The sequence below is a fragment of the Crinia signifera genome, chromosome 4 (assembly GCF_055691185.1).
Source record: "Crinia signifera chromosome 4, ASM5569118v1, whole genome shotgun sequence".
Classification (NCBI taxonomy): Eukaryota; Metazoa; Chordata; class Amphibia; order Anura; family Myobatrachidae; genus Crinia; species Crinia signifera.
Window position 1 is genome coordinate 209,280,478 of NC_139220.1, and position 11,441 is coordinate 209,291,918.

The 11,441-nt window shown below is 40.2% G+C and overlaps 1 protein-coding gene across 1 annotated transcript in view; it reads right to left on the reverse strand.

The window, feature by feature from the left end:
* The window catches only part of CPLX3 (complexin 3), a 31,909-nt gene extending 22,621 nt beyond the window's left edge, over positions 1-9,288 (reverse strand). Inside the window, exon 1 of the mRNA XM_083183665.1 lies at positions 8,294-9,288. Coding sequence (XP_083039791.1) covers positions 8,294-8,457 — 164 coding nt within the window. The 5' untranslated portion in view covers positions 8,458-9,288. The remainder of the gene's footprint in view (positions 1-8,293) is intronic.
* Positions 9,289-11,441: the final 2,153 nt, after the last annotated feature.

Here is an 11,441-nt window from a genome sequence, read left to right on the forward strand (position 1 = left end):
TCCCGTACAGTAATAGCAGGATTTCTGGGATTGAACCACAGAGCTTGTTTGGAAAAGCAGCAATCACATTAGGTTCCCACTGTGAACCACACAGGTGCTGCTTTACATGCAGGTGCCCCCTTCAGAGCTTGGAGCCTGGAGGCAGGCAACTCCATTGCCTCTGGGACTTATGCTCCTGTGTCTGTGTTTGTAAGTTAAACAGAAGAATTATGGGCACCTGAAGGTGAGTAATCTGAGGATAGGAGGGTAGTACGGAGGAATTATAGAATCTTATGAAAACAATACTGAACAGTGTATTGAGGAGGGCACATGCTGGCAGTAGGAAGGTAAATGGAGGCTGTTATGCTGCAGTGCATGATGAGCAGAAGAGTCTGATGTGCAGAGTAATATCTAGTCTAAAAAGAATATACGCTACAGAAGACTGAAGCCTAAAATTCACACAGGGTTACCAATCCCTAACAGCAAATTCTACAGACTATCAGTGTGATCCAAAGGTGCTGTCTTGAAAATTGGTGACCAGTATCAAGTGCTCTTCTCCAGAGAGAGACTGTGAACCCACACTATCCTTGATATTGGTCCCTATATGTATGTAAAGGTTTCTTTATTTTCAGATACATTTCCTCCAGAATCGTATCTTAAAAAATTCCATACAATAAAACAAATAAATAAGAAATATTTACAGCAATAAAACAGCCTCCACAGGAAATACACACCCTGAGGAAAGACAATCTGTCTGAAACTCTTTGGTTATAACAGTTCTGCCACAGCAGGATCCACCTTCTACCCCTTACATCGGGTCTCACAACATATTGATTTGGCTCATTCTGGGTGAGAGGGAAATATGTTGTTGAGTTGATGCATACTGTAGCTCCTTCCTGTGGAGGCTGTTTTATTGCTGTAAATATTTTTTTATTTCTTTGTTTTATTTTATGTAATTTTTAAGAATAAAAATCCCCCTCTTTATGGAGAAATGGAGGTGCTGAGCTTTCTGGGTGAACAGGAGACCAGAACTGAAAGAAACCTTTATGGGAACATAGGTATACATTCCCAGGCCAGTACATTTCCACTTTTGTTTTTTTGACTTTCTATGGGAGGATGCTGTGAAGTTGAAAATATACCTTTACGTGCATATAGGGCTTGCTCCCAAGGTCAGTAATCTAGCAAAGACCCCTTACATCTGGAGGAAGTGTATCTGAAAATAAAGAAACCTTTACATACATATAGGGACCAATATCAAGGTCAGTGTGGCTTCACAGACTCTCTGGAGAAGAGTAAAAGATAAAAACAATGGAGGATTTTAAGGCGCAATAAAGGTGCAGAAAAGCAGCTCAATATACCCACAGGACTTGTTCAACCAGAAAAACAAGTAGAGGCAATGAAACACAATACAATTTTGGGGTATATCCAGAGTGCTGTCTGTAGATGATTCTCCTTCTTCTCTCGTTCTCCCAGATGTTTTATATGGAATAAAGAGAGAAGAAATCAATGTGTAGGATTGTAGAAAATATATTCTTTAGATATTTTTCTTCTAGATGAAAGTGAATTCTAAATATGACATACCACACTCACATATAGGGGGAAATTTACTAAAGGAAATTTGTAAAAAAAAATAGGTGTATTTGTATCCAGAAATACACTAATTTTTGACATTTTCTATCCCGAAAATACGGCAATTCGTATTGATGTGCTATCAATACGAATACGAATTGCTGTATTTTCGGGATAGTAAATGTCAAAAATAAGTGTATTTCTGGATACAAATACACCTATTTTTTACAAATTTTCTTTAGTAAATTTCCCCCATAGTGTGTGTGTTAAAAACTCGTAAAGGTTTCTTTTATGGTGGTGTTGTAAGCCTTCACCACATTACACCACATGTTCGAGGAGTATTGGACGTACGTTTTCACTCACTCAGAGATAAACGGAACACACATATAAAGGTTTCTTTAGTGTGGGCGTACTAATAACTCACAATTCACAAAGGCATTTTCAAACTCATCTGGGTTTCTTTTCCTTGGGAGTTTGTGCATAAACTTTTATTGTGATTCAAAGATTTAAGAATCGAAACGCGTTGGTGGCTATCTGGACCTTCATTTTACTTTTTGGACTTTTCTTTGGACCATCTTTTTGTACTGTTGGACATTTACCTAAGGTATTGTGTGGTACACTCAGCGACAACTTTTTTGACTTATCCGGAAGGTTATTTTTTTTGTATAGCGAGCTTCTATTGACATCATCCACCTGCCTTTTTTTTTTTTTGTGACTCCAGTCCTTGTTCTTGCCCAAATTTTAAATATTTTGTCACAATAAAAGTTTATGAAAAAGGTGATTGGTGTGTTATTCGCTGCTAGATATATAAGTTTAGGAAATATACTCCGAACAAATGACCAGTGTGCAGAAAATGAATGACACGGACACACTGCTTGTACAGTATAAATTTTATATATTAAAAGATGCTACATAAATATACAATATATAAGGAAAACAAAAAAAAATTAATAATACAAAATATGCAAATAAATAAATACAATGAAAATAAAAATAAGAAGCAATACACTATATCTGTAATAAATTAATTAGGGAAACATATGTACTGTAAATACAGAGCTTAAGATTAGATAGTTCTAAATAGAACTAGGATTGGACGAATGTTTGGGGTGCTCCGCTGTTGGTAAGCCACACTGATATTTAGAAGCCAGTTTGTTAGTAAGCATCTAGCAGAAATTTCTGTTATCCATAATTTGTTAGTAATGAATTGTAAATCCGAAAAGCAGTGTTAGTACATTGATGTAGTATAGGGTCAACAGTCTTTTAGCATGTAAAAGAACACGCCTTGGGATGGATTAAGACCGGACTCCAAACATTTAGCGGTTAATATTCAGTGATCTTGAACAGGGTATTAAAGGTTTTATCTCACCCCATTTGTAGCAGTCAGTATCACTTGCTCGGTTGCTCCGTTCGTGGAGAGAGGGATGCGGCCGGTAGTTTTCCTCTGTGGGTCACCTCCTTGGTGCCGGCAGCTAGTAGATCCTTCTCAAGGATAATGGGAGCGTCCCGAATGCACAAGCAGTGTTGGTAAATGCTAGGCGCAGGACCCAGTGAAGCGCCGGGAAGCTGTAGATACAGCGTGTCTGTGAACAACAGCGGTCAGCCCCAACGTCCCATTGTGACGTCAACGCGTTTCATCTCCTTAGTAGCTTGGAGACTTTCTCAAGACGCTTTGCACAAACTCCTATTTTCTGGTTGCTGCTCAACAATTCTCCGAAGTAAAAGAAACCCAGATGAGTTTGAAAACGCTTTTGTGAATTGTGAGTTATCGGTACGCCCACACTAAAGAAACCTTTATATGTGTGATCCGTTTTTATCTCTGAGTGAGTGAAAACGTACGTCCAATACTCCTCGAACACGTGGTGTAATGTGGTGAAGGCTTCCAACACCACCATAAAAGAAACCTTTACGAGTTTTTAACACACACACTATATGTGAGTGTGGTATGTCATATTTAGAATTCACTTCTCATCTAGAAGAAAATATCTAAAGAATAAATTTTCTGCAATCCTACACATTGATTTCTTCTTTCTTTATTCCATATAAAACATCTGGGAGAACGAGAGAAGAAGGAGAATCATCTACAGACAGCGCTCTGGATATACCCCAAAATTGTATTGTGTCTCTGGAAAAGAGCACTTAATACTGGTCACGATTTTCAAGACAGCACCTTTGAATCACACTAGTAATATCGAGTCTAAACTATCAACATTGTTAGATAATAACATTTTAGAATCTAGACCTTTCCTAGGAAGTTAAGTATATAAGTAAATGTATGTTGTCATCTGTATTTGATTTTTTACTTTCATATGTAAAATTACTATTAGAGTATACAGTGTATTTTGCAAATGAAGGTGAGTACTAACGTTAATTTGCTAGTTTGATCCAGTCTCTAGTCCACCCTACTCCTCCCACAAGATATGCAAAACGTTGTAATCTACAACACTATACCCTTCTCATAGGGCCTGCTCTACCATTATTTAGCTTTAGGCAGCAGCCTACGGTTTCCTGCTCTGGGGGGCTCCACTGAAATTGCCTATCACAATTAAGAATGTCTATGAGATGAGGAAGAACTCTTCATTTTTTTAAAGTGATTTTTTTTTAGATTTTACAGCATAGCAAAAACAGTCTTGATAACAACAATACTGCAACAGTGTTTTCAAAGGACGAGTAAAGTTGAAGACTTTGTAAAAGGATCCTGTATATTATAAATGGGTTAAGGAAAAGGAATGGAAAATAGTGAAATGAAAAGGATGGGGAAAGAAAGCTACGGTGAGTAAGGGAAAGAAGGAAAACTGTTGGTGAGGTTGGCAGAGTGTAGGTGCTAAGATTTACGTGGGTGAGATTTATTGTAAGAAATCCAGGGACACCAAATTCCTGTGAACTTGTGTGAAGATTCCTGTATGTAGATAACTGTGTATCTGAGATGGGAAGTGCGCCATATTGAGGAAAGTAGAGCAGAGGTGGAAGGAGGTTCTTCCTTCTTCCAAAAAGCTGCAATTGAGTAGTTAGCTGCAGTAAGTATGGCTCTAATTAGAGCTTAAGTGTTTTTGTCACAATTAGGAATGGGCTGGAGAAGGAGAGAGTACCTTTCACACTGAACCCGTTTCACCCATAGAAACAGTGTGATGTCATTTTAAATGGACTTTTTCTGGCTCACACATAAGAAGGGCCAGTGCTTGCAGCACCAATCTGCCCCACAGCCAGTCTAAACCTAGATGCCCAGGCACCCCCAAGTCACCCCCATAGTCCGTCTAAAGATAGACGCCACATAGTCTGTCTAAACCTAGACGCCCAGGCATCCCCCTAGTCAACCCTATATTCCATCTAAACCTAGATGCCCAGGCATCTCCCTTGTCACCCCTATAGTCCGTCTAAAATTAGATGCCCCATCGTCTGTCTAAACCCACTCTGCATGTGATTCCTCCTGTTATTTCCTGTTTCTGCCTGGTGACATCATGCAGGGAGACAGCCTATCACCTTCTGTAGCTCAGTCATGTGTTGTAAATACCGGGTCTGAGCCTTTGACACAGCACAATGAAACACCTCATAACCATGTAGGATCCTTCTTTTTACCCATTTTCAAATACCGTGTTTTTATACCCGGTAGATTCACAGTGGCGCTTTCACACTGCAGAACTGGTTTGAAACGCTTAAACAGGAATATACAGAGTTCTAGCTGCGGTGTCAAAGGGCTATTATGGAATGCTCTCTAACATTTCTGGGTAGAGTTATTTCGTATTGTTCTATGGTGAAGTACTCTGTGTCTCCTTCAGTTTGATTGACACAAAGGTTATAACAGTGTTGCAGATTTCATGTGGGATAGAAAACCTATGTGGATTGTCTATTGAAAGCATCAGTAAAAACAGAAATGTGCAAAGGAGCCCTCTTATCCACTATTTCTCCAGCATCTATCAGACGACTGAGGAAATATAGCTCTGAGATAGGAAAATACTAGGTACCACCAAAAAAGGCACTTAAAGGCATATTCCTGAATTTGGATACAGATAGAAAATTTGGCAACAGATTTTCGGGTTGTAGTTCATTCCTTCGGTTCCAGAGTCTCTCCAATGTCGAGGAAGAACTCTTTAATTACTTAATAAAGGTGGTGGCTGTTTAACTTCGAAGCTGCCACCTTCACAATTTACTGAGTTTTGCCGCCATATTTCTGTTTTTTCTATGACTGAAGTGGAAAGTTTTTAAGCTGGTATGACGCCAAAACAATGATCTAGCCCAGGGATGGGGAACCTTAGCCCTCCAGCTGTTGTTGAACTACATATCCCAGCATGCATTGCAACAGTTTTAGCATGGCCAAATAGTAAAACTGTAGCAGGGCATGCTGGGGTGTGTAGTTCACCAACAGCTGGAGAGCTAAAGGTTCCCCATCCCTGATCTAGCCAAAGCCATTCAGTGCATTTTTCCTATTACAATGTGTGCAGGTGCTGCATGGAACATGAAGGTTTTAAAAAAAGCCAAACTGACTCCGTCACATTACAGCTTTTCTTAGAAATATTGGCATCAACTGAAAAATATGCTCTTTGGCATTGCAAGGTCATTTCTGCAGGATAATACAGTGGGGGAGAGACCAAAATAAGCTAGTGACAAGGTTGTGAGTCAACACAAGCTAAGCTCAGAATTGCACAAGGCAGCAATGAATGATCATAAGCAGAGGAAGTATACAGGTTAGTAGTGGCAGATGCCAGGTTACATAGACTGAGAGCTGCAGTGATTGGCTGGAGCTGATGAGTCACTGACCTTGGCACACTAGAGATTTGGACATCTTATTGATCAGCCATTGTTGTATTAGTAGGTATAGTATATGACTGAACTTTGCTTGTTTAGTCATTTTAATCCTTCTCAAGACAATAGTCATTGGTAAACAAATAAAATCCCAACCTTATAAAGCACAATAATGTGCATATCGTTCTTTCCTGTGTGGTAAATGATTATTTTATCTGTGCCATTATTTCATTCTGCTGCGGTGTGCTAATATCTGCAGGTGTGTTATATGTAGGTCAGCATTCTATACATAGACTTGGCATCAGAATATACTATTGTGCAATAACATGGAGCTTTTTAAATCATAATATATTTCTCTTTATGTATATTATTAACCTATAATCTTTTTCTTAACCTATATTCTTTTTTTTTATTACAGCTCAGTGTATTCATGAGCTCCAAACAATATAATGATTAGTAACATGATGATGTGTTGTAAATGTTAGATTTCTTATGGCTTTATGAAAGTCTGCATGCCTTTGTGTAATGTACAGTATGTGGTGCATTCATCACTGTAACTACACCAAGTGTTTTACTAAACCGTTCTACTGTAGTTTTTAGGCCAGGACTTACCACCCTGCTCAGGAAAACACTGGATTAAAGTAGCATCAATCATAGGGCACCATAAGGAAGGTTTTTCCAATATGTTTAGAATAGACCGTAAGGGCAATGTTTGTAGCCAATGGCACTACTTACTCTAGAAGACTGTATATACTGTAGTAAGTCTACTACCTACACAGGCCCTCTATGCACACTCCAAAATTAACACCATTGGTAGCACAAACCAGAGTAGTGTTCTACTCTGGTTAAATCCAATAAAGTCGTCAGGATGACGTAGTGGGGTCTAGCCACAGACTAGTGAAGTCTACTGAAGATGACAGGAGCTTTAAGACAATTAAGTGCTATACACAGTCTGCTACAGGGTATATAGAAATGGATTACTGTATACATATGACTGCTACGAATGCTAAAGAAAAAAATAGACAAAGTGCTTAGATATACAATAGAATTACCCATGTGTACTTGTAACTGTACTAGCCTGCTATTACTGCAGTAACATTGATGGCCATCATGGAGTGTTGTGGGCTTTGAGCAGACATTTAGCAACTTTGAAGTTCTGAGTATGGGCAATACAATGGATGTATTGGTAGATAGACACATTTGTACACTTTGTAGACCACAGGACTAAATATTGTGCTCATATACTAGTGCTGTTGTTATATGATAATCTAAGGTAAAAAAAAATACTATTAGATGTATGAATATACAAAAACCTGACAGTAATAGTAAGGCAACTACTTAGTAGCAATGCACTGCCCCAGGGGTGGTCTTCAGGACTGACACCTGGCACCTGTACCAACAATTCCCAATGGTCAATTCAAAGTTGTCTCTACAACAAATTGTTTACAGAGGGTTCTTTGTCCATTCCAAACCAGACAATGGTAGTAGCTATGTAGCTGTACCTTCTATAGTATATTGTACCCTGTCATTAGTTTATTCAATATTATTATATTGACACATCCAGGCCTACCTACTGAATAATAAATACGATGTATATTTTTCCCTATTGCGCTGTAGAATTGAGAACATTGACTGCTACTCTGAGTGATATTTTCAGCATGCTGTCCTGTAACTTAAATGAATATAAATGATTGTAATTTTAACAATACAAAATAAGTAATAGAAGTCATGTAAATGTGACATTAAACTATGAGTGTATAAATGAACTATCAGGGGAACTGAGTAAGACAACCTGCAACTTTACTGACTGAAATTATAGAACTTTCTGACTAACCCCTGTATTTTATATTCTCCTGACCCCTCCAGTTATGTATTGTAAAACAGTGAGCTATAGGTCTGGTGCCAGGTATATGCTGGAATAATATAAATGTATAATTTACATGTTATTTTTGTTTTCTTTTACATGCATTACTTTACTCATATGGCCCAAACATGAAACACTTACTTCTCTTCTAGAAGTTGCTTCTGATACTCTTCAAATTCCTCCCTCGACATTCCTCCGGCTTCAGCTGCTGATTTCTCTCCTTCCCCCTTCTCTTCCTTGCTCCCCAGACCTCCTGTGAGGTTCTTCAGTTGACCACCCACCATAGTCTTCACCATAAAAGCCATGCTTGCACAAGCACACGGGTTTCAGGCTTCAGTGACTTTTCTGCACAGGGTTAAATTTGTCAATGAGCTAAAGGTCTGCAATTAAATTATATTGTAATGCGACTAGGAAGGAAAATCAACTTTAATTTACTTCGTCAGCCTAAGCACAACCCTTCAGTATACAGCATGAAATGTACCCTGGTTTGCTGAGGACAGGTTGTGCAGGTTCACACTGACGCTCAGTTTAATGAGTTGCTTTCAGACGTGCTGTGCTAAGATCCTTATATCCAGCAGAGGAGTCTGCAAGTGAGGATATTCCAGGAGGTCTCCGGATTGCAGCCTCTGACGTGGGAAGAGTGTCACTGCTTGGTCTTGATTTCAGCACCACCGCTCTGAACAGCTCCCAACCCTGCGCTGTCCCTGCTCTTCTGAGACTTCGGGGAGAGAGAGAGGGAGGGAGGGAGACAGACTCCCCCAGTCCCGAGTCACAGCTAGCTGAGGAACTGAGAACACAATCAGCCCCTTCTGTTCAGTCTGGCTTACAGCATCACAGGCATCACAGCCATTGGCTCTAGTAAAGTCACTTAGCCTTTCCAATCTGTTCACATAGCTCAGCTGGGCGATCCCACGTTTAGAAAATAACAGACACACATCTATTCCCATTAGCTTCCAACCCTTCAAATCCTATTATTCTCTGCCTCCAAACCTCCCTCTGATTCTAAAGATAGCCTAACTTGTTTACACGTATGTAGTCGCCAAGCCACACGCCCCACCTGCAAGATGTCCCTGGCTGCCCCCCCTTCTGACAACAAAGAGGTGAATACCTCCAGTGTGATGTAGAGGTGATATGCCCTAAAATGAAAAGCCATCACACCTATGGAAACGCTGCCGTGTTATTAGAGTGAAACATAGCAAGAACCCGGATGATGATACAATTAACACCTTCAGTTTTATCTACAAATGTGGCACAGATACAACAGTAACCCTGTTGAGGTGCACAGGGGGCGACCATATATATTAAATCAAAGTTCACAGCAATGAAATCAGCTTATGCCAAAAGGCTTTTTTTCCCCATTATAAAAGCAGTTGCATTTCTCACAGAAAGACTGACAATGTCAGTGCAGGAATTTCACAGAGTAAATGCACTGATAATATTCATGTAGTACTGTATTCATTCTATGCTACTAACACAACTGTGGCTCGGTTGTATAAAAATCCCACTTTTGTCTCTTCCCCTTGCGCTGTCTGAATATATTGAATTGTTTGTGCACTTTTGACTGTACGGTAGGGCCACTTTGTGGTGCAACCTGCATAAAAGAAGACATACTACAACTACTACTAATAATAATAATAGTAAGTCAATATTTATAGTGTCTCAGAAAATAAAGGAATGTTCATTCCTTATTATTTCCTGTGCCTACATTTGCTTACATGCCAGATTCCTGAGGAATCACATGGATTTACTCCCCAATATAGTGGTTTTTGGTGGGGCACAGACCTGTACCTCAACTGATTTGAGGACTATGGAAGATCAAGGGTGTTTCTCTAAGGGGGATACAAATGTGTAAAGATAACTGATTAACTCCTGTTATTTGAGAGAAAAAAAAAAATAACGTCTGTAAAATGAAAGGCAGAAGATAATTGGCTAGTACTGTACGTTAACTCTCACAATTCTTTATGTCTCCAAGCTTTGATGTAGTAGTGTACATTAGACACATGCACCACCCAATAACAGAACTTGTGAGTGTTGGACCAAGGTGCAAAAATTTGTATTGGGCCCCCCCTTCCCCTCAACAAGTTTAGAATATGGCACATACTGTATCAGAGGGTGACAGGGTGTGGCAGTGGTTGACGGGGAAAGGATGACATGGAGAGGCAGTGGGTGACTGAGAGTGGTGACAGAGAGGCAGTAAGTGAATGGGAGAGGTTGACAGGTAGGTGATGCTGGGAAAAATGAATAGTTCAGACCTGGGGGAAAAGCAGTAGGTGATGCCAGAAAGACAATGACAGAGCGAGGTTTTCAGGCAGGGTTATGTCAGGGAGATGCAGTCTATAGTGACAGGCAGTGCATAACAGGGAAAGGCAGTGGGTGACAGCAGTGAGAGGGTGACAAGCAGTGGTGACAGGCAGAGGGTGACATGGAGATGCTACATGGGGTTATGGCAGAGAAATGCAGTGGGAGATGCAAGGTAAAGTGTGGCATTCAGTAATGCAGGGGATGCCAAGGAGAGGGTGACGCTAGGAAGAGGGTGACAGTCAGTATGTGCCAGGAAGGGAATGGCAGAGATAAGTAGTGGGCAATGCCAGGAAGAGGGCGAGAGGTAGAGGCAGTGAATGGTGACAGGGAGAGGCAGTGGGTAACATGGAGAGGGTGATGCCAGGAAGAAGGTAACAGCAGTTGGTGATGAGAGGGTGATGCCAGGGATATTGTGACAGCAGTGGGTAACATCAGAGAGAGGGTGAAAGCAGTGGGTGATAGCACTGGGTTACAGGGAGAGGGTAGCATCAGTTATTGACAGGATGATGCCAGAAAAGGGTGACAGCAGTGGGTGACAGGGTGAGGGTGAAACCATGGAGAGGGTGACACTAGTGGGTGGAAGGGGAGGGTGAAACCAGGGAGAGGGTGACATGGTGAGGGAAAAATCAGGGAGAGGAGGATGACTGGGAGAGAATGAAAGCAGTGGGTGACAGACAGAGGGTGATGCGAGGTAGAAGGCAGCTGCAGTGAATGGCAGAGAGTGGGTGACAGAGAGGGCCAGATTTATATATATATATATATATATATATATATATATATATATATATATCCACACACACATGCCACAAAGAAAAATAAGTAGTGCCTGCAACTGAAAAATAAACAAGTAACACAGTTAAAATGATATTTACACCAGACATGTATCTTTTCTTAATTCTGTGTGGGTGCAAAATACATATATTAGTATTATGTAATGAGATGGCCTACATAAGGACAATGTTCCTATTTATTGGACCGGTTAAATCTT